The 27,025-nt window shown below is 46.4% G+C and overlaps 2 protein-coding genes across 5 annotated transcripts in view; both read right to left on the reverse strand.

Moving 5' to 3' along the window:
- NETO2 (neuropilin and tolloid like 2) overlaps nucleotides 1–6,731 on the reverse strand; it is a 33,516-nt gene extending 26,785 nt beyond the window's left edge. For 2 of the 4 annotated variants that reach the window (XM_071814431.1, XM_071814430.1), the window contains exon 1: nucleotides 6,388–6,731. In XM_071814431.1, the coding sequence (XP_071670532.1) occupies nucleotides 6,388–6,421 (34 nt within the window). In that variant the 5' untranslated portion in view covers nucleotides 6,422–6,731. The remainder of the gene's footprint in view (nucleotides 1–6,387) is intronic. The other 2 variants (XM_065848121.2, XM_065848120.2) reach the window with 2 other exon arrangements.
- Nucleotides 6,732–11,043: 4,312 nt separating this feature from the next.
- The window catches only part of ITFG1 (integrin alpha FG-GAP repeat containing 1), an 89,093-nt gene continuing 73,111 nt past the window's right edge, over nucleotides 11,044–27,025 (reverse strand). The window contains exons 15-18 of the mRNA XM_065848293.2: nucleotides 19,510–19,634; nucleotides 18,607–18,689; nucleotides 17,137–17,254; nucleotides 11,044–13,265 (exon numbers count right to left, since the gene is read on the reverse strand). Of these exons, the coding sequence (XP_065704365.1) occupies nucleotides 13,206–13,265; nucleotides 17,137–17,254; nucleotides 18,607–18,689; nucleotides 19,510–19,634 (386 nt within the window). The 3' untranslated portion in view covers nucleotides 11,044–13,205. The remainder of the gene's footprint in view (nucleotides 13,266–17,136; nucleotides 17,255–18,606; nucleotides 18,690–19,509; nucleotides 19,635–27,025) is intronic.

Here is a 27,025-nt window from a genome sequence, read left to right on the forward strand (position 1 = left end):
AGGCAGCACCTTGTACACGCACAGCCCACGCAGACGGTGATCGCAACGCGCAGATCGTGCGTGTTAGGAGATGCAGCCGGGATTCCTGCTTCGTTCTGGCAGATACAGCCTACAGTAGCAACCGCTTGATCTTAATTGCATACTATGTTTTGCCTTATGGGAATGAATCCTGTTCTGTGTACTATTCTTAAACCTAGCTCCTAATTCGCCCTGTGTGCTGAAATTAATGTTACTTTGAGTAACTGCTAATCACACTATCCCAGTATTTACATCATTTTTTCCCCCCACATGTCTAAACATTATTGTCAGCTATTCATGTGGTGGCAGCATCTGTGATGTCGTATCATGTCTTATTCTCTGGCCAAGATTATATACACAACATAAACTACTACTATGTGTTTTGGCTGCTTTTAAGGATTCTGCTCAAGTGTAAGGTCTCATGATGTTAGATGCTGCACAAACTCAAAGTGATTGACCAGTTGCCTTCTAAAGAAGACAATTCTGCAATTCTTCTGCAATTTAGACAGACCAGGTAAAGCAGTGCAAGGAAAACAAGACGCTTGGGACTTTACCTAATTCTGTGTGGATGGTTACCTGCTTTTTTTTTTTCAGAAAGCTAGTCAACTGCCTTTCTGATTCGGGCCATTTTTAGCTCAGAAACACAATCTGTAAATCCCAGGGAATAAGATTTTTCTCTCTCTTTGCATTTGGTGACATTTGCTAACTGACAAAAGGAATACTGGATTGCGCCTGTTACTGCTTTCTTAGGCAAACAACGCTATTGCTGAGGATGAAAACACAACAGTTCTTGAATCCCACGAGCTCTTTCCGTTCCCAGCCTGTATATATTCCCTGAGCTCCTGTGCTCTGAACAGGACGTTTACAGATGGTAAAACGAGCATCCAAGAGCAGTTAGGGTGGCTGCCTAAAGCTCAGCCTGTTCACAGCTCCGGGGGTGTCCTCGTGCTGGGATACACTGCAGGATGGCCACAGAGTGAGGTAGAGGTGACGATGTCTAGCAGACAAGGCGTATTTGAGTTGTGAGTCCTACCCAGAGCACGCCAGGAGCTGCACACCGTTTGTAATCCTCCTCACAAGAGCCTGATGGCAGCAAGGGGCTTCAGCAGCTATTAGCAGTGACGAGTGCCTCGCTAAGATCCAAATCTCGTTAGCCCTCAGCGCACCAGCAGCACAGCGGCCGCACAGCTCCGCTCTCGGGTACAACCGTTCCATCGCACCCCAGCTGTTTCCAGGGGGGTTCCTCCCCTCCAGATTGCCCACGAAGCAAAGGGGCGGTCTGTGTGTCTGCACAGGAACTGGGTTACCTGGTTCAGCAGGAAAACGCAGCGCTCGCATGTCCCTTCGTTCACAATCGTCTGCAGAACAGTTCATGCTCGGATGGACCCGCGACACAGTCCCCTCCAGGTCTGCTCAGAACATCCACCACTTCTGATGCCTCCTCCGCTGCGAACGCGTGAGCAGCCGTGGGCTCCTGCCTTTTACCACTTGCTCCACATCCTGGTACTTATAATCCATTCCTGGGCACGTCTGCCTGCCAACTCCTGATACTTCCCATTTGTAAAAGAGAAGCTTTCCTTTTTGTATGGAAGGTCTTTTTCATCTCCAAGCCGCGTGCAGCAAGAGGCTGATGAGAAGCTGGGTGTGCAAGCCGTGCTGCTGAGGGGTTCCAAACACCTTATTGAAATATATACAGCGGCTTCAAGTTCAGCTGGTTTCCCTGGAGCCGACAGAACGGGTCCTGCTGTACAAAACTACGCTGAATGCAGCTTTCCCCCGGATTACTTGTCCTTACAGCACCTGGATAGTGATACTTTTGACTTAAAAAACAGATCAGATTGTCCCAAACTTCTCCATCTCTCGTTCTTTGTTATCAATGTAGGGTATTTTTTCAGTGAAAATCTTTTCAGGAACGTGTATTATAGAATTAGCATTATATTAGCAGTTCTGCTGTCTTATGTCATGTCTGACAACCGTTTGTGCAGAGAGCACAAATGAATATGTTTTTTCTAAACTCCTCCATCTCAGCCCCTTCAAATGAGACTTCTCTGTGTTCATGGGTTTTACTGTATGTTACAGAAGGAAGTTTTGTGAAACGTACTCACATATTGCCAGTCCTTCCCTGCTGCACAGAACACCAGCTTTGTAATAACAGAAAATGGAGTGAAGCACAAAGATAAGCTAAGAGAAAAGTAGAATTTTTTCAAGGAAAGTTACCTGCTGCCTTTTTTCTTGAAAACTTTACACTCCCCCACCCCAAACCCTTGCAGCATTTGAGGTGGCAGTTGTCAGTCACATATCAGGAGGTAGCAAGCTATTAAAATGGAGCAAGCTATTTAAGTTGTCCGAGACTGTAAGTACTTCATTAATTAAAAGCCAATTTGGAGTATAAAAGGCAGAAAAGCAGCAAGCTTGTTTGCATTGCTAGAAGCCCAACTGTATCCAAGACACTGTAATTAAGATTTTGCTTCAGTCCAGATTAGCATGTCCATCACTATGTGCGCAACTCGGTTTATATTTAAACAATGCATACAAGAGTATCCGCAATTTCTGGCATAATTGCAGATGTTTATCAGCTCTCTTCACCGCTCCTGCAATGAATTACCCAGTCAATTGCTGACAGGTTCGTCAATGATAAATAGCTTATGAAGTTTAATTCTGGGCCCATTTTTCTGCCAAATCTCCCTCTGTGAGCCTTATGGAAGGTGCTGAAAATCTCTTCTCGTTAGATAGGGATATATAATTCAATAGCTCCTTTAGCTTCAACCCAGCGTTACTCTGTATTCTGGCTACAACTCTATACCTGACTTATACACTGAACTTTTCTATTAATATCAACATCATTATAACCAACTTGTTCTGTAAACATTCTAGTGATCATTGTCAATTATGTCTTAGGAAAAATTAGTTAATGTTTTTGACATTACGCTACTCTGGGATTAGTGCATTTTGGATATTAAGTTTGTATATGTATTAATGGCAAGGCACGACACATCCCACCAAATCCTTTCCTTGTTTATAGCACAGCAGCTTTTTGAACCCCGTTCTACATTCGCCGATTTCCGCGTGGCCGCTCGGCAGTGCAAGCCGGTGCTCAGCGCTGAGCGGAGCAGACCAGGCTGCAAGTAGGTCCTGGGTTTAGGTAAAAACCGACGTTCCGACACACACTTGACACTGCCTTTGTTAGGGCCACTGCGGCCTTTACCGTCCGTACTTTGATTTTGGTTTCAGTGCACAAAACGTGAAATCATTAACAGATCTCTAGATTATCTTTTTTTCTCTGCTTGTTTTTAACTTTTCGGGCCATTGCTACACCTTCTGATTGTGGAAACAGGAGGCCACGATTCCTTGCTTCTGTGTGGCAGAGGAAGCATTCCCTCCTAACACGGCTTGTTTGCGAGGAATTAGCTGTTAGAACCCTGCCAAAATGCAACCGAGGGGGCTGAGCAGCGTGGCGGGACGTTAACCCCAGCACTCAACACTGTGCAACCCTCCAGAGCTGGGGGTGACTCGGAACCCCTGCGGGAGCTGGGGACGTCGTGGTTTGTCCAGGCCTGCCTGCGGGTGGGAGCAGCAGCACGGAATCTACAGAACCCTGTCTTTAGCTTTTTAAATCAATCCAACACAACGTTCCGTACTAGGCTGGAACCCAAACAGTCCAAACCTAATGAACAGTCAGGATTTAACTTGGGGTTTGTCAGGTTTTTTTAACCAAATTATAGGACATGGAGATGAAAGAGGGAAGATATTTGAAGAATGAGGACAAGCTCTTAGCGAACACATTTTGGCGGAAGAGCAAATATGAGGAAATTCAAGATAGATATATTTACTTCCAAAGCATAACAGGACTAAGGCTTTATCAAGAAAGCAGCTGCTTTGCTCTCTTTGGAAGCAAAGGGTTATAATGCTCTATTGTTGCAGAGCAGTTGCATTTTGCGAGCTGTGCTACGACCAAAGAATGATCCTGGTGTGTTCAGATCTCGTGGAGAACAGAACCCGGGGGGAAGAGGCTTCGTGTCCAGCACCAACCAGCACCTGGGGTTGCAGGAGGTTCCACACCAAGGGCTGGGCTGCAGCTCCGCAAACCTGACGGACATACAGACTGACGGACCTACAGCCCAACAGACCACCCTGCCATAACAACCTGCTGGATCTACAACCTGCTGGACCTACAGCCTGCCAGACCAACCTACCCTAACAACCTGCCAGACCTACAGCCAGCTGTACCTACAACTTGCCGGACCTACCGCCTGCCATACCAACAGCCTGCCGTACCTAGAACCTGCTGTACCTACAACCTGCCGGACCAACCACCTGCCTGACCTACAACCGCCATGCCGCAGCCACCCAGTCCCGCGCGGCGCTGCCGGCCGGTACATCAGGGTGGGAGCAAACAGTCAACGTGAGAGGATGGGATTCAGCATGAGACTTTGAAAAGCTTTGCTGAACGCTACGGACAGAGGCAATAAGAATTGTATTGAGATCTTTATTTCAATCAGCCCTTACTATCGAGAGCTGAGGAGGAACACCAAGCAGTTCTGAGCAAGCGTAGCACAAGAAATCTGAATTGCCTCAGCGTATGATGGGTTCTCTTCTACCCTGAGGGACAGAGCCAAAAATATCGCCTTTGTGTGACAGAGATGTATTCCATGCTAAGAACAAAAGATGAAACTGTTTCTATTAATAAGTATTATTAAAAGATACATGGCTTTTCACAATGTGGTACTTCATGTATGAACTCTCCCAGTTCTGCACACAAAGCTGTTTGTATGGAGGGAGAACAATTAGGGCCACGGTAGGTAGAGAATTAAAGATGCAACTCGTAAAATACAACGGCTCACTTTGAATGTTATTCCCAACCGTTTCCTTCTGGGATTAAATCTGTGTGTCTATTTATAGGAATATGTTTTTTTCCTTCTGATTAGATGCAATAATCAGACTACATGAAGACTTCTGGTGAAGAAGAGATAAAAGGGAGCGCGCGATGCTAAGTAATGATAGGTTGTTTCTGTAGTCATGGCAAGCGATGCATTTAGAATACTAACAGCTTATTGACTAATGGCTTTGTGCAATTTATAGATTATGAATAATACAAAAAACTTCCTGTAGAGGCACTTTCTACCTGGACACTAGTGTGATTATAAAAGATTAGCAGTCTGTTCAGGAGAAAACCTGTATAGTCAAATGTGCAGCAATCACATATTTCTGAAATGTAATTAAAGCAGCATATGTAGAAAGTAATTAAGAAGTAGCAATGCCAGTTGTATCTTGTGGTTGGTCTATAGTCCTTTATGGTATATGTTACTTAAAGAGGAAGTTGAAAAAACATCTCCATCCTTTCCTCCCGCGGGTGAGCCTGATGTCCCTATGTAATCTACGTTATCTTCACAACTTTCATACCGTGGGAGGACATCAATGCATTTGAGAAACGGTTCATCTGCAGTGATGCCTCGTTGTCATCAATAACGCAAGCAGACTCTCCAAAATTTCCTAGTGGAATAGTTTAACAATAATAATAAAAAATCCCTGACGGTTCAAGCCTGCTATTGCTGAAAAAGATACACAGTGCTAGAAATAATCCCCAGGCACAAGGTTAACTGCCATATCTAGCTTTATTTTCTGACAGAAAACCCTTGCCCACTGTCGAGCTGTATAAATAATACCACAGACAAAGCAATGCTAGGGCAAGGAGCTTTCCTCAGTCGTTTACCTCTGAACCTCCAGAAGTTAGAAACAAGATTTAAAAGCCTCAAGCGAAGAGCAGCACAGGTGAACACCGGCCAGGCAGCAGCTGCTGCCCCGGGTGACCGATTTTGTGAAAACCTCGCTGAAAACACATCTCGCTCCCGATAACAAGCATGATAACCCGGGCTCTGCTCGGTACATCGTTAGCAGAGTTCCGAACGCACGAACTGGTTTGAGTGCGAAGAGACAGGGGGGCAGGAAGCTCCCTGTGCGCCTCGGCAGCTCACGGGGCACTGGGGCAGGGGCGCTGCCACCGGGACCCGCGAGTCTGCGGGATGGGACCCCGGCCCGAGGTGCCGAGGAGCTCCCGCCGGGGCAGCCCGGGGTGGCTGCGGGTTCCCGGCAGCGCCCGCAGCCCCGCGCCGGCCCCGCAACCCCGAGCCGGCCCCGCAGCGCTGCCTCCGCGCCCAGCGGAGCGGGGCCGGTGCGGGGGCAGCTGCCCAGAGGAGCAGCCCCAGCAGCGGGCGGCCGCCCCTCCGCAGCCCCCTCGCCCTCGTACCAAAGTTTCCGCTGGCGCGGAGGGGGCGGCCGGGGCAGCCGAAGGGGCGCCCGCCGCCAGGGCCACCGCGTCTCCCCCCGGCGGGCGCGGGCGGCTTCTCCCGCGGAGGGCGCCGCGGCTCCTACCTTCCAGCACCGAGCAGAGTTTGTGCAGGGCCATTGTCTCCCGGCGGGCCGCGGTGATCACCGGCGCTCCATGGCTGCGGTGCCCCCCCGGCGAGGGCGCTGTGGCCCGCGGCTACGGCTGGACCGGCCCCCGCCCGCCCGCGGCCATGCCCGAGCCCGGAGCCGCCGCCGCGCTCGGTCCCATCAGCAGTGGGGCGCGGCGGCTCCGGCGGGGCGGCTGCCCCGGAGGGGCGGGGAGGCGGGGAGGGGCTCCCGTCAGGCGGTCTGGGCACAGCCCGGCAGCTGCCAGCCCGGCTGAAGCGGCTGCTGCTAAATGAAGCTCGTTTAAGATGTAAGGGGTGTTTGCCTGGATGAGCCGCTTGTACGCATGTGCCCGCCCCCACGGAGCCCCGCAAGGAGCCACCGCCGCAGCCGGCGGGGCCGCCGTGCTCCCCCCGCCCGGCCGGGCACCCGGCGGGGGCGGCAGCGGCCCTCGGGCGGACCCCCTGGGGAGCCGGCGGATTCCGCTGGGCACTCCGCTCGGGCTCCGCCGCTCATCGCGCCCCAGGCCTCGCTCCCCGCCCGGCCGCGGGGCTTTTTCCGTCTGCGGAGGGCCCGGCGGTGCCGCCAGCGCGGCCCCCGTGTCCGCGGCGACCAGGGCGGAGCGGGCGAACCGTGCGGCCCCTTCCCGGGACACGGTGGCTCGGGTGAAGCTGGATCCCGGCTGCTCGCCTTTGTTCGGGATCTGAGTGGGGCGCCGGCGGGGTGGGAGGGAGCCGGCCCTCCCCTCCACTCCTGTTCCTTCCCCGCTCCCGCTTTCCGTGGCAGAGCGCCCGGGCGGTGCAGCCGTGCCCGCTGCCTGCAGAGCTGCCTGCAGCTCCGGCGCCGGGGAGAGCCCATCACACGCTATTGTGCGGCTGTTGTCTGACAAGAGTGACAGCTAAAATGGAGCTATTACTTTACAAGAAGTTAATAAAAAGGCGCACTTAGCCTGCTGCCTGCTCTGGCTCGCATCCCTCCCATCCATCACGTCGGGTTAGCTTGTGACGGGAGATGTTAGGGAAAGGGCCCGAGGTGGGGGCAGGGATGGCAGGGAGAGGAGCTGGCTCACGCTCGGGAGAAGGAAGGGATTTCGGCCGGGAGAACCCCGGCCGGCAGATCCTCCCAGACCCCTCCGAGCTGTCGGCGGAGCCGCCGATGGGCCTGGCACCGGGAGCATGGCCGGGGGAGGTTGACCTACTGACCGGCCACGCGTGAAACTGAGGTCGGTAGATGGTTGGGTCTGTGCGCGGAGCGTGTTGCAGAGCTTAGCGCAGCGGGCAGGGGCGGACAGAGCCCCCGGGCCGAGCCCTCCCGAGCCGAGCCCCCCCGCCCCGGGCCGAGTCCCGCCGGGCAGAGCTCTCATGGGCCGAGCTCAGGCGGGCCGAGCTCTTCCGCCCGGCCCCCGGGGCTGCGTTTCCCCGCTGGGGGGCCAGGAGGGCGCTTCACTCGGGCCCCGCGGTCGCGCACAGTGTAACCCCGAACTGCGGTTCCACCGCCGAACTCCGGTGTCTGAGCTCAGGCACTTGACGGAAGCATTTTGGAATCCACTCCATAGACCCACTAGATTTTGGTAACTGTTAATTAGATGCATAATTGCAATTTGCGATCCCGGCTACTTGAGGAGCAGGGCCGCGCACCACACGGTTGTGGGAGGCGAAGCTCTGGTTGCCTGATGTTCTGGCGCTGTGTGCGAATGTTCAGTTCTTCCCACGACGCGCAAAGGTCAGCAGATCGTGTTAGAAAAGGTCGTTGTTCGGTTCAGATTATCCGGTGACTGTTCCCAGTCAATCCTGGTGTCGGTCCCATCGAACCGTGCTTGGAGGGGCCCGGCGGGACCTCCTGGCCAAGGTCCTGAGCTTTCCGGGTATTACAGATGCATTTCAGTGTTCTAAGAAGCTTGCTGAAGTATTAAGCTTGATGCTCTGGCAAAATCCCAAGTTACATAATTATATTATTCCGCTTACTTGAATTGTCCCTTCGATTTCGAATAGAGATGATACAGCCCTTCTCAAAGGGTAGTTTTTCCATGAATTGTTAAACTGCTGCTGCATTCCAGCAGCAGATAAAGCAATTTCTCTCTGTTCAGCTCTTAACCATGTTTTTTAGTGGTGTGATGAAATGTTAAATTCCATAGCGAAAACTCCTTTATAAAGTCAAGTCCCCATTAGGTGCATCTACTTTGATTTTTCTCTTTGCTACAGAAAATGTTTACTGTAGTAACTCAAGGAAATATCTAACAGATGAAATATTTCTACCGCATCTGTGCATCATTCACCATTTTTTGTCCTCTCCGCAAGTACATGAGCGCTAAATTAAAATCTGACTATGCCCTTGTGCAGATTGTTAGGAGAATTTATTTTTTAAATGCACAGCGTAGCTGATGGCAAAATTTGGCTCAGATATTTTGATTACTTATGATTCTCAGATCTCAAGCTGAATTCAGGAAAACTCTTTGTGGTCATTCCTTATGTCACAAATTGTCTCACACCAAAGAAACAGATGAAAAACCTGGTAATACCTTGTGCTCAGTACAAGTTGCAGTCTTAATAATTGTGAAGACCGACGTGCTACAGTCAGTGTAACTGGGGAGTTGAACGGCTCTGCCCCTCAGAAGGGTGAACAGAGCTACTGGGAAACCAGAGCTTTTCCTCTTGCTCTTTCCCGGCTGCGGTGTCAGCGTGGGACACGGGCAGCGGCGTCACCTCTCACGTTTGGGGCACATTCTGCCGTGGTTCACTGCGGCTGGCAGAGACACTTCTCCCCAGGACATCCCTGTTGCTTTGTCTTGCTAGAATTCTCGTTACAGGTGGTGCTTTAAAATATTTTGTAGAACCTTCCTTCCGTTCCTGTTTTGGGAGCCTGCAGAGCGCTGGTGTCCAGGGAAGACGCGCTGAGGGTCGAGCCCACAGCCAGCCCGAGTCACCTGAATGCGGGTTTGTGCGTTGCTGGGGTTGTTCTGCTGCTCTGTGGAGTCATCGCGGTGATTCTGGAGCGGGAACCGTTCCCGAGGACACGGCCCCGCTCGTTGGATCACGGACAGGTAACACGGGGCAGTCCCAGCAGGCTCTGCTGCAGCTGAAGCCCAACGCTGCCATCCTTAGAACCAGGTTTGCCTCCTCCCAACAGCTCTTCCTTGCAACCTTTGCTGTTCTGCTACAAGTTTTAATTTCAATGTTACCCGAAGTGTTTGCTGCTCTTGAGTAGCAGATTGTACATCACAAAAGGCCTGAGGCCTGCAGGTGTTTTTACTGCATTTGAAGATACTTGTATGTTGTTTTTGACAGAGGTTGCAAAAATATAGATGTCAACAGTGCATATGTAAGGAAGTTAGGAGTCACATGTTCCTGTACCTGGGTTTGTCAATAGGATTTAAGTGCATTTGCTAAATCTTACTCATATACACGTTCTAATTAGAAAATGATAGAAGGTACAAGTGCCTCTTAGTGTGCTAATACAAAATAATATGCAAATATGTATAATTGACATTGTTATTTAGTAGCGAGTTAAGAATACCGCAAACTTCCAAATACTCAGGAAGAATACTGATAATCTTCAGAGAGCTTACTGTGCCCTTCGCTGGTTGCCAGGCAATAGTTAGACCTGAGTTAGAATATACCTACACGCTTTTGTGGCTTAAGTCAGGAAATTCAGGAATTTCAAAATAAAGTTAGCATATGTTTTACAACCTTTAGGGATCTTATTGTAGATGGGATCACATTTTCATGGAAGACAGGAATTAATTACAAAACGAGTGCAACAAAGAGATCCTGTCCCCAAATGGAAGAAAAACATAGGGCTACTGAAACCCCGCAGCAATAGTTCAGAGTAACATCTTGAGTGCTCTTGATTTTTTGACTCAGTCTTTGATTAAAAATCTCGAATTAGTAAAAATAAGAATTAGTACTATTTATTTGCAAAGTTTGAGATTATTTTAAGCATAATTGTATTTTCTGGATTTAAAAAAAAATAATTCTTTTGGTTATGAACAACTTCAAAACTAGGATGGTGAATGCTTTTACATTAACAAAACTGAGTGCTGATGATTATAATGTAGTAGAAACTTAGGGACTGACTTCTGCTGTTCCGTGTCTTTGAAAGCAGTTATAGAAGTCCTGAACTCACTCGGTGCATTTACAGTGATGACTTTTCAATGAATCGTGGCGAATGTTTCTACTAACGCCATGTGTTAGAATGGGCTCGCCAGGGGATTCCTCCGTCCCTCCCGCTCCTCCCGTGCTCTACAGAATATGCACATTAATCTGCAGCAGCAAAGTTGGGTCTTTTCTTGGGGGATTATAGTGCATTAATGATAAATCTGGTAGGAAGATTCAGTTGTAAAGCTCCTAATGGAAAATGAGAACAAAGAAAGATGGTGTTTCAGCAGCCATCTGTCAGCTGGCACGTCAACAGTGTTTTCCATAGGTGAGATGTGGCGCTGCAGCCGTTCCAAAGGCAGGGACACGGCTGGGAAAACGCTGCATTACAACTATTTCTCACTTCTCGGTTATTGTGATGATCACCTGGAACTACACTTTGTGTGTTGCCTTCTTACACTCACTGGTAGACGGGTAACAACCCTTCTCGAACCTCTTAGTGATGCTTATAGAATAGAAAACCAAAGTACGACATGAAACCTTTGACAAGAGGTTTAACAATATTTAATGCCTTCATTCAAAAAAGTGTGCATATAGTGGCGTGAGCCAAGCTACGAGTAGTTAGAACCTGTGGTAAACTTTATTAAAAGAAAACTATTAACATACCAACAATGTATGGTATACAAAGTGATGCAATGATGCGCTATGGAGCATGCAAAACACCTTAAAGCAAAAGATACCAAGTTCATTGTTAATTTGAGAACAGCTTAAATGTCAGCATGAGGTTATTTAGTTCCTAATTGTTTTTCCAAAAACCATAAGGAGCGTAATCTATGGTTTTTATATTTGGCTACAGCCAACGTTGCTGCCCCTGTGGTATTTTGCGTTTGGCCTTAGGCTCCACGACCATCAGACACAGACAGGACGACGTGCTGGATCCTGCTTCTCTGAGCTGGGAAACTGTTATTGCTGTTGCTGTCGGGAGCAAATTCTATCAACGCGGTTTAAAAAGTCCCACAGCGTGAAGTATTTATCTCAGAAACCTTACCTTGTCATGCCACTCTAAGGAAGGTGTGCAGGAAGGAAAGGCGCTGTGGTCACAGGATGTCAGGTGCAAGTCTCCTTTGCTGCAATCTCACCAGTTCACGTTGGAAATCCCTGATAAACCCCACGGGTGGCAGAGCGCTTCTCGGCAATTCTTGGGACTTTCGGACGTGGTGCTGCTGTGGGGACGGGTCAGTGCTGCCGCGGGAGCAGGCGCTGAGCGTGAGCGGGGAACAGGACCAGCTCGGCCTGGCCTGTCCGGCCTGGCTGTCATGTCCTGTCCTGGTCTGTCCTGTCCATCCTGGCCTGTCTGTCCTGTCCGTCGTGTCCTGTCTGTCCTGGCCTGTCCTGCCCGTCGTGTCCTGTCCATCCTGTCCTGTCCTGCCTGTCGTGTCCTGTCCATCCTGTCCTGTCCTGTCCTGTCCGTCGTGTCCTGTTTGTCCTTTCTGTCCTGTCCTGTCTGTCCTGGCCTGTCCTTTCTGTCCTGTCCTGTCCATCCTGTCCTGTCTGTCCTGGCCTGTGCTTTCTGTCCTGTCCTGTCCTGTCCTGAATCACTATTAAATTAAAGCATGATTATTTTGAGACTCTTCCAAGATCCAAAGCACACTGAGCAATTGCACCTTTGTCACCATTGTAAATATATGAAGTCGAGCTACTCGCCTGATGTGATTATTACATCCTCATGACACTTGGGCACAGGAGTGCACACACATAACATACATGGCTTATTCTGACTGACCTATTATATTCTCACTTTGATCTTCATGTATCTCATCCTTTAGCAATGAATGTTAGGGAGTCAGTCCTCATTCTTCTGCCACTCCAAAATGTTTCTTTCAAACTTGTTTAAAACCAAAACCAAACAAAAAAGTCCCTGACCCTTCTTATAAATAGAATAAATAAATGAAAAGTTCCTTTCATAACGACGTGAGGCCTTTCTAAAATAAATATGGTTCTAGTTTACTTATAAAACCAGCTTACGTAATGCCGATACATGCTATGATTTTAATTTTTTAATGCGTTGTGTTGTCTGTAGCAGTAACACACATAAATACTGCATCTGCCCGCGCCCAGCTGCGGGCTGCAGCGGCACTGCCGCCGCTGGTGCATCTCCAGGCCCCCTTCCTTCAGCCACTGCACAGACGGGTTTAAACAAAGGGAAATACAGAACACTTCAGGCTGAGCACCACTGAGTACAATCAACGTAATGAATGACCACGTCATCTGGGAAACTGCTCAAGCTGGATTTTCAGAAATGCAGGTTATTTTGCAGGAATGTACAAATGACAAGAGCAATTCAGGTGGTACAAAGTATTCTGCTCACTGAAACACTACACTTTATTTACACAGCCCTATCTAATATTGCTAAAGAACTGGTGGTACGTAAACAATGGTACATGCAATTTGATCCCTTTACTAAGAAAAATAAATTTACAGTTCCGTTAAATAAAGATCAAGCCCTATTATGTACAGTCTGTTAACAGAAAGGCCTTGGGAGACATTCAGGTCTAATTTTACTACTTTCCAAACTACTACCAAATAATGCAACATTTACAAATAGCACACCAGCAGTATGTCACGGTAATCATTTCACAAATCAGAATTCAGTATTGCAATTAAGCAAATGAGTAGCAGCTCCTTCAGAAATATTAAGGCATGTCACATGGCATCAAAATGGAACCGATGAGCCTCCTGCCGCTTCTCTCTGTCATCCGCTTTCTGGAAAACAATAATGAAAAAGCACTTTGTGGGACCTCGAGCGATACGGGGACAGAAGCACGTTGTCAAATGGCACAGAACGGCTCATTTTTCCAAGTCGTTCATTTGACAAAAGGCAAAAAGCTCAGTAAAAGCCCCAATAATTAGTTTTTAAATGACAGCAGTTTAAAACAGTAATAATCTACTGAAAATCGGCTTCTGCTGTTAATGCTGAGCTGTTTTAGTATTTATGACCCATTCTTTTCTATTATTTCTAGCAATGCTTCTTTAAAAGGAATATTTCAACAAAATGAAGAATGTTTCCTAGTATGCATTTATTTAGTCTGCATTATAAATAAGAGATGAAATGACTCTGGAGTAACTGTAACTGTCATCTGTTACACTGGAGATTATTTCAAAAAGTTCCTGTTAAATCCAAGTTCAGCCAGGGGTGGCAGTTCAGCCTGCCATTAGCAGCACCAAGTAGGCTAACAACGTTGCGCGGTTTGGTGTGGATGATGAGAACAAGCCGCAGGACGCACTGCCCTGCCTGGTTACACAGAACATGCGCCGAGCGGCTGGAGGAGCAGCTGGGACAGTGCTGGGGAAGAAGCAGCGTATTTCAGTTGGACCCCCACTCCACGGAATGGGTACAAACGTGGTGCCACGAGCCTCCCCTGCTGTCCTAACGCGGTTTCCGAGTGTCACAGCCCTTACTGAGCAATTCTGAACACACAGCGTGAACGTTTCTAGAAAACAGGGGTTTTGTCATGATGACCAGTATGTGTAAATCCCAGCATCACAGAATTTAGCAAAGCAGATTTAAATGCTTTTTAGCTTGCTTATGCCTTTTTTTTTTTTATGATGTCCTGGTTTTGTTAAAAACCAAGTTTCTCTTTTAGTGAATTTGCCTGTCAGCTAAAGCTTCATATGAGCTGCATTTTCCTGGAGAACCAGATCCATGTTTTGGTGAACACAGCAATGGAATGTGAGGTTATTGATAAGGACAGATTCACATCTCGTGAGAGGGGCAACGAGAAACAGGTGACCAAGAAACTGACCAACTATGTATAACATCCCATTCACGTGAATACTTCATATAAAAGTGGGAGATCACGAGGATCTCATCCCTTTTTTCCCTTTTCCTTATGGCGACATGAGTAGAGGACCTTGCGAGTCATCCCTGCGAACTGAGGCCAGTGACAGACTGAATCCAGCTCCGGCTGCTGCAGAGTCCAGTCCAGGACTTCGGGTGCCGCTCTGCAGTTGCTGAGACTTTCAGGATTGGTTTTGTATGATTTGTATTATTTTCTCTATTTTATCAGTAGCATTAGTAAAACATGTTTAATGTTTCCAGCTCTCTTCTCTCTGTCCTTCTTTCCCTCCCGATCACCTGTGCTGAGTGGGGACGGGGGAGACGAGGTTACCAATACCTCTGCCAGGGCTTTATTGTCACCCCGCAATCCAAACTCTCGACAGATGAGTAAAATGAAGGAAAGCCTTTACAGCCTTTACAGTATGCGGCTGTGTGGGCATTCAGATTCACATCTCAGTTATCAATATACATGACGATTTCGGTGGGGCTTGGTGCGCGCGCTGTGCCAGGAAGGTTGGCGGCTGCTCGGGCTCCAGCCCGGAGCTCTCTCCACACGCGGAACGTGCGGCAGCAGCTCCGTTCCACTCCCGGTGGGTTTTGCTGCACTCATGGCAGCAGCAGAGCGGTGGGGGAAGTTCCAGATGTGTCTCTTTGGCAGGACTCTCTCAATGTCAGGAGTATTCTGAATGTCAAGACTGGTGGGAAGAGGGGAGCGCTGTACTCCCTCCCGCATTGAAATGCACGTCACCTTCCACAAAATGTTATAGTCTCACTCAGAAAGCAATTTTCCCTCCATTTCTTGTATGCTTCCTGACAAAATTACTGCTTCAAATTTGACAGTAACGGATACTCTGATGAATCCATCAAAACTTCTCTAGCAGTATTATCACCCATGTGTTCCCACGACCGGCCTCAAGACCACAAAGCACGTTATGAAAAATCAGAATATGGGAATATCAAGGCCCTCAGATGAATAATGGGGTGAATTCTTCCTCGATTTATCTTTCATTTGATGTATCAAAACCAAAAACTTGTAACCGAGGTTTAAAACCTCTTCTTTTTAAATGGATCCAACATTTCTATGTCATGACAGAGCAACACACTGTCCCTGACTCCTACAGTTATTTAAACAGGACGATACTTGTATGAGAACTATTGTAGACAAATGGCTCTCACTACGTATCTGCAGGGGTGAATGTATGTGGTTTATTTTAACTGCTAAATAAACCAGTGCAGCGTACAGACAAATACACCCTCTGGGGAAAGAACAGGCTGTAGCTGCCCGTACATCCCCCTTCCTTTCTCTGCTATAGGTGCTCTAGAGATCTGGAAGGGCAAACAGCACTTAGGCACAACAGTGGTTTTATGAGAGGATTACAGAACAAGCTTAGAAACAAGGAACTTCGGAGTTTAACTCCCAGCCATGTCCGTGATGTGCAATACAGCCTTGGTCAAGATTTGGATTTGTTCTGTACCTCAACCATTTTTCTAAAAATTGGGAAGGTAAAAATCTATACGAGGGCACCGGAAAATTATAGGAATTAACAAAGGTTTATAGAGTAGTCTGAAAATGCACACAATTGATCCAAATATTTGTGCCTATTTTAAGCAAGATGCAGCAGTTGGGAATGTGTTTATAATAAGCGGAACAGCACTTCAGTGCCATGGGTGCGGGGTGGCTCAGCGCGCTCACGTTACAATACAAGAATTACTGCACAAAGACTTATTTTAAACGTTGTCATTACATCTCCATTTCTCCAGATGGAATGATATGTAGTTAATCCTTCCTGAACTCAAAGTGTGTGCTCTGTTGCTCTTGCTGCTGAAACGTGTTGCAGGCGGCGCTGGACCCGGCCGGGCTCCCAGCAGCAGCGTGTCCCCGTACGCTCACACCAACTTCGCGTTTCTTTGCTTTGCCTGCGTTATTCCCAGCCGTACTGTTATTTTGGAGACTGCATTTAACATTTTGAAGAGCAAAGACTGACAAATACCATTTGAACATGAGGCATGCGCAAAGCCTATCTGAATGTTTAACAAGGTCATTTTATTTCCACAAGCACAAAATAACAAACAGCTCTACCATGTCAAAATGTGCAGTAATTTTATTTGACAGCTAAGATTATGGTTTGGGTATGTAGTAGCATTTATTGGCAATCCTGCCAGTTGGATATGATTGCGAATTGAGCATAGTTAAGAAAAATGGGGACGTGTTTCTTTTGTGACGTGAAAGGCCCCTTTCAAAATGCTTCTCAAAATCAATGGATTTCTATACCCTGCATGTATAATTCAGATACACAGAGCAAAGCAGCCAATGTGTACACCACTGGCTCCCTATAGTCTTGAATGCTGATGTCAGTGTAATCAGCAGAGATAAATAGAGAAAAAGGGACGCGTTCCTTATTTTTAGATTACCAGCAGAACTCACTGTAAGTAAACTGAGTTTAAGTGCCATTTTCCACAACAGTACTCCCTAAAACTCTGCAAAAAAGAAAGCTTAGGTATGAAACAAAACCATCTCATTTAGTTGAAAGTAACAGCTTAATGGCAAAAGCTTATCCGTGCTGCTCTTCATTTCCTTTTTTAAGTGTCTTAGAGCTTAAATAAAAACAATGCCAATTTTTAAGCTTGCAGTAAAAACTGAATTAATAATAAACACCTTTTGGGAATTAATGCAGTCTAAGTCAGAAAGTATATAGTAGAGAACTGCTCAAAAAAGCCAATGTACAAGACCGTAGAAAATTAGGAAGTGTTCAATAGCATAGAAAATATAGAAAAAATGTAGTTAATTAAGCTTACCTTTTCTTGCCAGTGTAATATGCCAATTATAGCCAGGATGAAAACACAGACACCAATTAAGGCTATAGCTGTTAGCAGCACAATGTTACTTGGGGTCAGATACAGTTTGGCACTCCAGCTGTCCAACAGAAGAAAATCCACGGAAACATTAATACCTTCCATTAGGAAGCAGAAATCAGATTTAACATATAAAGATGAAACGAACCTTCTAGTGCAAGGCAGGTAATGACCCAGTCTACAGAAACTAGTGCCTATTCCTAGAGAATGAGGCTTAATGGTGTTTACTTGGAAATCTATGACTTAACACAATTACATTCAGGGGCTCCCGCGGGCCGCGCAGCTCAGCCCCAGGCTCACCCAGGGCCAGCTGCAGCTGTGGGCAGTAGAACCAGCTGATGAGGGCAGGAGAATGGCAGGAGCAACAAAATGAAGCACTTTAAGGGCTTCTGGAGGACATTGCTTGAACACTGTGGGGTCCTGAGGCTCAGCGAACACCTTTTGTAGCCCAGCTCCTACCAGTGGCAGCACCGAGGCCTCACACGGATCATCATCTCCATCTTAAAAAAGCCTATCCACTTAAGCAGTGTTCAGTAGGAAATCTGATTTCTTCTGGGTATTCTATCCTCTGCTGTTCTACAGTGTCCATAAACTTACTTTATAGGCAAGCAAAAATAGATGAAGGATGACAGAAAAATTTCTGCATAACACATACCTTTAAGTACCTCCAGACAATAAGTAAATTTTCTTGATCTGGCAGATGTTATTACTGCGGTTGTTAATTAGCAACCCAAGTGGCACATCACTTCTCAACTGATATTTGTCCTATAGTAAAATTAACTGCTGAAACTGATGCCAAAATCATTTCTGCATGATAAATGCAACTGACCTCACTAGTAGATCAAGCGGCAAAGAGCAGCTGGAAAATGCGACCAATGTTTTCTCTAATAGCAAAGAGAGAAACGTGCTCTTTCCGCGATAAACGTTTTAATTGCAAAATGAACTCGGTATTCAAGCTCTTGTGTAACCAACCAATTCACCTCTACTTAAAGAGAAACATTCATACCTGTGGCAGCAGACAGTGCATTCGCAAAGGCGGAACTAAAGCTTTGAGATGCAACTAGACAGAAATTGCATGTTTGCTGGAACAAAACCGCTTGCTTCAATCATTGCCGTGCTTGCAATTTGTCAACAAGAATGTTGGTAAATCCAGCAAATATGTTACTGTTCACAGGAGTTGAGCTGGCGATGGATTTCACTGTTTGTATGAGCTGGTAACACTGTGATAGTTTGGCTCTGGTCCGTGCATCCCTGCACAGTGCTCTGCCGAGTCCCTCCGCACAGCTCACCTCCCCTGCCACTGTTCGGAAATTCACTCTCTAAACACGGGACTATTTGTAAACCTACACGTTATGCCTAGTTTAAACTCTGTATTAATGTGATTTTGCGAAGTGCAAATCAAAATGAAGTTACCTTCGAGGAACGTTATGAGGATAGGGGATGACTATCAGCTGGGAGTTGGGTATGATAGCTGTCCATTCTTGTTTCCTTATGGACTGAAAGAAAAACAAAGGCTATGTCAGCTCCTAACAAACCGACTTAAAAGCAAAGGAATTCTCTCTTGAAACATACAAAAGGAGGAACAAGAAAACAGTTGCTTTTCTAAAAGGATTTTAAATATAAGTGATTATTCCCTTATGTTTGTATAAACCTTTTATTCTGAAAGCTCAAAGTGCTTTCAAAAAAAAAAAGTAAAAAGCAAAATAACTATTTCTGACATGAAACACAGCGTCTGCTTAAAAAGTACAAAGCAATAGCATAACAGGGAAAGAAGAAAAGCACCAACGCTACAAAGGAGGCAGGCAAAGCAATTATCCAAATCAGGATTTGGCCAGTAAGCTAATTCAAATACTTCGCTTTTTGAAGTAGCACCATCAGATCTTTGAAGACTGCAAATGGTCAGGACCCCACTTTAATGTTTCATCCGAAGATTAGATAAACACGGTAATCTCCACCTTCCATCTCACTGATCAGGGTTTTATCAGCGAGGCAGAAAGGATTATGTGAGGCAAGTGTTACAGCCGAGACCATGAGATCTAATACACACTTACTATACAAACAAGCACTAGATATCTGTGCTAACATTTACAGACACCTTCAGCCATCTTGGTGTCCTGGTGCTGGCTTCAGAGCTCGTACACCCCAAAAAACAGGCATACAAAGTTATTTTAGGCAAACTTCTCTGTATTCAAACTTATTGTTTTATATTCTTGCTGCTGCAAAAAACAAACCAATGTCCCTAGCAGTGTTGCCATCCAAACTCTGCTAGGAAAGGTAACACCATAAACATTAGGACAACCTGAAACCGCCACTGACCTTCTCTCCTAAAGGACGAGGAATGCCCACGTAGAGGTGGTCGAGGAAGTTGGCGCTGCGTCCCAAGCCCAGCACGTTGTAGGGCAGCTGGAGGGCGAAGTGTGCGGACTGGCTGAGCTGGCCCGCTGCGGGGACAAGGAGCCCCCATGAGTATCCTGGGAAAAACCACAACTACCCCAAACCCACCCACCTGCTACACAAATGCACCTTGCAGAGGCAGCGGTAAAAATGCTGAAAAGATTTTAACCAACGGCACGGTAATTTAATTCTTAAAGGCTCAATTCCACATTTTCAAACTACTTGCAGGCACTCACTTGGAGAACAGCTTAAATGCTTCACAGTTCTAGTTAAGAGATTCTTCTGAGCACCATTTCCATGTTAATTTGAATCTACTGTTTGTTACAAGTCGAGAAGAAATCAGCTATCCACACTTATTTTGATATGAGCAGCGCCAAGTCTTTTGTCCCCTTGATTTACAAGCTCAGACTCAACACGTGAAGGTTAATTTAAATACTTATTAGCGTTAATTGGTAACTACCGGTTTTCTTGTGTCACAAAATTTGCAAAGTAAATTCTCATGCACAAATTCTAAACTAATAAACTGATTTAATGAAAACAGGATTATAGTGGTTGCAAGTTAGGTCCTGGTGAGAGCATGTTGTAATAATGTAGTGATTGAAGGAGAGACTGTAGGGGAAAAATAACATTCTTTGTTTCTCGAAAAGGCAGTAGGGAAACAAACAAGTGTTGCAGTTCTCAACAGGTTCACTTACATCCCATTTCCAAAGTATCTGATTATTCCATTTAAATGGAAACCTTGTAATCTTTTGATTTCTGGCAAACTGATTCAGATCGTATGCAGATCCTTCATTCATTTTCTAGAAAGCCTCTTAGCAAGTGACCTGGTTCCACAGCAGGAATGGTATCAGCATCTCATCAGCACCGTGGTGAATTCAGCCCTTCACCAGATCAATAGAAACGAGTTCAAGGAACACCTGACAACCACAAGCAGGCTTAAGTCATCACTAGAAACAGTTCATTACAAAGACATGACGTACGGTCAGTATTTTTTAAGCATCAGATTTTTCTCTGCTTTGACATTGGACAGATTATGCCTGAAATTGGTCATTGTAAGTTAAGTGACAAAACGTGACAGGGTGTGAACTGAAGAACCCGAATTCCCATTCTGCGATGAGTCGGCAGCCAGCTCTGTCCTCCCTCGGCACTCCCCTCCACGGCCCAGCTTGGAGCCGCTTTGTGCTCCAGCCCCGGGTCACACCGTGTCTGCCATGGCTGGGGAAACTCCAACCACCAACTACCAACCACCACCCAAGCCTCTTGGGAAACGCCAAACATCCTGGGGGTCCTGGGGACAGCAGGGTGACCATGAGCCAGCACTGGGCCCTTGTGGCCAGGAAGCCAGTGGTACCTGGGGTGGGTTAGAAGGGGGTGGTCAGTAGGTCAGAGAGGTTCTCCTGCCCCTCTGCTCTGCCCTGGGGAGACCACACCTGGAATATTGTGTCCAGTTGTGGCCCCTCAGCTCCAGAAGGACAGGGAACTGCTGCAGAGAGTCCAGCGCAGCCACCAAGATGCTGAAGGCAGTGGAGCATCTCCCGGGTGAGGAAAGGCTGAGGGAGCTGGGGCTCTGGAGCTGGAGAAGAGGAGACTGAGGGGGGACTCATTCCTGGGGATCAATATGGAAAGGGGCAGTGTCAGGAGGATGGAGCCAGGCTCTTCTGGGTGACAACCAGTGACAGGACAAGGGGCAATGGGTGCAAACTGGAACACAGGAGGTTCCACTGAAAGAGGAGAAGAAACTTGTTTGGGGTGAGGGTGGCAGAGCCTGGCCCAGGCTGCCCAGGGAGGCTGTGGAGTCTCCTTCTCTGCAGACATTCAAACCCGCCTGGACACCTTCCTGTGGAACCTCAGCTGGGTGTTCCTGCTCCATGGGGGATTGCACTGGATGAGCTTTCCAGGGCCCTTCAACCCCTGACACTGGGATTCTGTGACAAGGGCTTTGCACCGCAGGGCCGGCCAGATGGGACTGGGGGCTGTATCCAGGCCAGAGCTGGTGTATCTGAGGGATCTCGGAGCTCCATGTGGGCAGAGGAGCAGCACGGCCTGTCCTGCTGAGCAGGGGCCTCCATGGGCACAGATCTCTCCTCTCTCAAAATTGTGGCTATCTGAGGAATATTTAAAGTTTAAGGATGGATTTTGCAGCACGCTTCAATGACTTAGTTACATATTTCGTCAACTTTCACTAGGATTTTAAGCATTCCAGTAGAACCATTCAAGAGATTAAAAAGCCCTTTTGAGATCAAACAGAACCCAGGTCCCATTGTAGGCTCCTGGAGATGAACGCAGGCACACGGCCGCCCCTGATCCCCAGAAGCGAGCCCGGGGAGCCTCTGGGAGCCACTGTCCGGAGCACCAAAGCTCCGAGAGATGACACCTACTCGCAGAAGCTCCTCAGCTTTTGCATCTTGTTATGGTGGACAAGCTACCTCGTACACGGGATGATGCTCATTTTCAACCCATATTCAATACCATAATTACACCCTCAGACACACGAGGTGACCTGTGGGGTGTCCTGTGCAGGGACAGCAGTTGGACTCCATGATCCTTGTGGGTCCTTCCAGCCCAGGCCTTTCTGTGATTGTATGACCCAACGTTCTCTTTCTCTGGGTGGCAGCTTGCCCTGTGCTGTCAGACTTGTTTTGAGATGGGCTGGTTTAGTCATGAGATAAATATCCTGCACTACTGTAGTTTTAGAGCTATGATAATTTCATTTAAAAAGGCAAGATACATGTCAACTAAATACACTTAGATGAGATCTGAAAAATCAGCTTGATGCAATTTCCCTTTTATTAAGCTAAAAGGCTATTAGCCAAAAGAAACAACAACAGTTCTAAAGATTGACATTTACTTTTTCCCCGTGCAGAAAGCAGAGGTGGCAATATTTGAAGTGGATTTGCAGTTCCCTGCTCTGCTGGGAGGCCATGTCCTGTGTCACCGCTTGGGACCACCCAGCTCAGGGCATTGGGGGCTTTGCTCTCACAATGGGCAATTTTCCAGTAAATGGAGATAACAGGACAGGACTTGAGCCTGGAGTCTGTCCCCACTTTGTCACTCACTGTCCCCACTTTGTCACCAACTGCTCGTACACCTTCTTGGCTAAATTGTTCAATCTCTAGGTCTCAATTGCCAACTCTAAAATTTGAGTATTTCTTGCACTGGAGTAAGTACATAATATCTGAAAGCACTGGTTACCGATAGAAATGTAGCAAGGAACAAAAGTGGACTTATTAAGTTTGACTTCGTTATACAGCCAAACAAGTTATGTATTACTTGAGCATACTACAACATAATAAAACATTTTTGTGAAAAAATTGCTTCACTAACGCTGAATTCAGAAGAACTTTTCCCAAAAGAACAAGATTCTGCTGTAATATTTAACATCGAAAAGCTTACAGAATGACTTTTGAGTGAAATATTTAGGATTATGAGGAGACAGCAACTGAGATCTCCTTTTTTCTTTCACCATACAAATGAAATAAATGTCAGCTAAATTAAAGGAAATGAAAGAAAAAGTCATAGCCGGTGTGCAGTCAGCCCTGAAGAGGTTAGAGAGTCAGATACTGCAGCCAGAATTCCTAAAAGCATTGAATAATGTAATGGCTACTAACACTGGTTCTCATGCCTACTAAGATAAGGATAACGAAATGCTTCAGGATGTAAAGAGATCATTTGCAAAGGTCAGAAAGGAACACTTGCTTCTACACAGCAAGCAAAAAATGTGCAATACCTTTTATGTATTTGCCTTTAAATCTGGGAGACAGCAGCTGAGCGGGCCTCGGGATGCCAGCATAGTGAAGGTTCTAGCTGCCTTCAGAGCTGAGCTACAAATAGATCTTTGAGTCTTTTTCTCGCTTTACTCCACCTATATCTGTCATCAGTGCCGTGAGAGTTTGATGGTTACTCAAATGTTCCACTTAGAATTGCAAACAAATAATTAAGAATGACAAGATGAACATCTGAGAAACATAAAAACCTTGAACAAAGATGAAAAATAGAAAGAACAATTACAGAGAGGGCTGCTAACAGTTTATTGTCATTTCTGAAGCTCTCAGTCACTGGTAATTAATTTACTTAGGAAAGTAATTCAAATTTAATTTAAATAGCAACCCCAGCTATTTGCTCTGTTGTAAAACTGTTGTAAATGGTTTTTCACTTGTTGCAAGAAGATTTGAAAGTATCGCTCCATGTCCGGGCAGGAAGGGGGTTCAGTCTCACCCCGACTGGGCTTCAAGCTTCAGAAATCTCTGCAAGAGGGAGAAAGTGGCTGTTGCTTCACAGCTTCTTTTGTTCCATCAGCAGAACTGTTACTATAAACAGGAATTACCAAACCTTACCCTGTCCATGCTGTACATTATTACTTTTAAATACTACTTCAAACACTATTAAACACTATGTCTTATGCTTTATGCTTCTTGATTCCAAAGGGTTATTTGGAAGCACCCGTATCATGGGCTATGCTATTGATATAGCTGTTGGTGGTTATATTTTTGTTTAAGATCATTAAGTCACTACATTTATTGCTTCAAAAACCTTGGGCAGAGTAAGAAACCTCAGCATTTAAGCCATGGTTTTCAGTGATTTCCACCTGTCAGAGACCACATGTTTAACAAACAGCTCATGATCCTGGGCAGCCAAACCTTACAACGTTAGAGTTTGCTACCCAGGAATCCTTCGAACATCTCACAATCAATCCCCTTATTTTTGAAGCATGGCATAATAAACTTGATGCAACACATATCATTAACCTTTCCAAAGTCTTGTCTGAAGAACAGAATGATGTGTTGTCTATGACACACACAGCACTTGTTTCTATGTTTGGGGACATCCTCAAACCCCATGGCAGGTGACCCGACCCGAGCAGCACAAGGGCTTGGGTTGTTCCGAAGGGAAGGGGATTGTGTTTACATGGGGAATCAATTCTCTCTGTTGTTTCTTCAAATAGAACTGATAACGTGTGATACTGGATTTACAAACCCACATAAACAGATACACACCACTGATACTGTTGACTGAAATAAGCTTATTTTATGGCATAATAGAGCAGAACACACAAGATCATGACACAGAGGTGAAAGACTAATTGAAATGGAAACAGAAACTCAGGTTTCAAACCTGTGGTCTCCTGAAGCGCCATTCTTTTAATTTTTTTAAATTAGTATTTTCTTGATGAAATATAATTCACTTTTGAGTAGCCCATTAAAGCCACTCAGATTAATTCAAAATACAGTAATGATAGTTAGGTTTTCAAAAGTCCCCCCAATTCAATACATTAGAGGACTGAATAGCAAGATGTATTTTCATAAATACAAATGTTGTGTCATTATTTCTTCCAGTTACTGTATTTTCCTGTAATTTGCAAAACGATGCATTCATCAGAAGCTACAACACATTCACCAAAATATTAACTGAAGATATTTGTGAAGCATGAAACAACTTGTCAAGAAAACGCCAAAATCTAACAGAATTAGAAAATACAGCAAGGAGTTGCTTTGGTTTGGACATACAGTCTTTATACCTGGTCAAAACCCTTTCCATGGTGTACAACACAGTATTGGAGCTGTAGGCTGTAGTCACAGACCAGCAGCTCAATTCTTCTGTACCATCATCTGCCTCAACACTGCGTTCGCCACAGGAACGACTGCTTCCCTATGGATTAGATGTGCATACGGATCCTAGAAAAACCTCAGGTTATTCCCAAAAACTACACGCAGAAGCTGCAGAAATTGCTGCGTAGCTGTGAACACGTGTGGAACAGCTGGAGTCAGGCAGAGCCGCGTCAAGAACGGGGTAAAACTGCCCCGTGAATGTGCATGGGTGGAACACTACGGGGATATTGACTTCGCAGGGATTATCAGAATTGTGCTACATTGCACACCAAAGTGTTTCCCCGGCTCCTTATTTTGTTTGAAAATATGCCAGAGCCACTTACTGCAAAAGAAAGGAAAAATATAACTGATAATAATGAAATACCTGTGTAGTATGTGTAGGAATTTACAAAGTGGCTTTCAGGAAAAAATGAAAAAACAACAATTCTAAACCTGAAAGCTTTTTAGAAAGATGGACAATGCGATTTCCTTGGCTTTAGTTGAAAGCTCTGCTCCAGTTCCCTCATGACCGCCTTTGGGGCTGCAGGTCACTGGCTGGAAAAGAACAGATAGTGGAGCAAGAGCTTTGTTCTGCTTAAAATTATGCACTGAAAGTGCACACCTGGAACTTCGATACCTATTACCTGTAGTGCTGCTAACACTGGGATACTTCTCAAAGCCCAGACTCCAGATCTGACGCATTTACATAAGAAGATGCGTTTTCATTAAGAATAACTTTATACCATAAAATTACAGAATTACAATTAGAAACTCTTAAAAAACCCAACCAAACAATAAGACTATCATATTGCTGATACTCCAGCCCTTTGCATGGAGGAAAGCTGTCTGACTTGTAATGCCTAAACATTTGAAGTTTGGTTAATATTTGATGCAATATTCCAAGTTCAAGTCAGTTTCCTAAGCAAAACAGAGTTATAAAGAAAAACATCCCAGCAGGGAATCGCCACCTGCAGCAACCAGAAAATCCCTTTAACAGAATCCAGCTACTCAATTATTAAATGATTGCAGCTTGTGCCATGAACACACTCTTAGAATCATAGAATAGTTTGTGTTGAAGGGCCCTCCCCAGCTCCCCAGTGCCCCCCCTGCCATGACAGGGACATCTTCAGCAGCTCAGGTTGCTCAGAGCCCCGTCCAGCCTGGCCTGGGATGTCTCCAGGGATGGTTCATCCACCACCTCTCTGGCCAACCTGGGCCAGGCTCTCACCACCCTCAGGGCAACAATTTCTTCCTCGTGTCCAGCCTGAATCTCCCTCCTTTAGTTTAAAACCATCACCCCTTGTTCTGTCACTACAGGCCCTGCTCAAATGTCTGGCCCCATCTTTCTTCTGGCCCCTTTGAAGTCCAGAAAGGCCACACTAAGGTCTCCCCGGAGCTTCTCTTCTGCAGCTGAACAGCCCAGCTCTCTCAGCCTGTCCTCCCAGCAGAGCTGTTCCAGCCTCGGGTCATTTCTGGGGCTCCTCTGGGCCCTCTCCAGCAGGTCCATGTGTGTCCTGTGCTGAGCACCCAGAGCTGGACCAGAGGGTCTCACAGAGCGGGGCAGAGGGGCAGAATCCCCTCTCTACACCCAAGATACAATTGGCTTCTGGGCTGCAAGGGCACATGGCTGCGTCACAGCCAATCTTTTCATTGACACATCCCCAAGTCCTTCTCTGCAGGGCTGCTCTCCACCTCTTCATCCCCAGCCTGGACTGATACCAGGGGTTATCCAACCCAGATGCAGGACCTTTCACGTGGCCTTGTTGAACCTCATGAAGTTTGCACAGCCCCACTTCTTGAGCTTGTCCAGGTCCCTCTGGATGGATCCCGTCCCTCAGGTGTGTCACCTGAAC

This window comes from Patagioenas fasciata, chromosome 13 (assembly GCF_037038585.1).
Source record: "Patagioenas fasciata isolate bPatFas1 chromosome 13, bPatFas1.hap1, whole genome shotgun sequence".
NCBI classification, from domain to species: Eukaryota; Metazoa; Chordata; class Aves; order Columbiformes; family Columbidae; genus Patagioenas; species Patagioenas fasciata.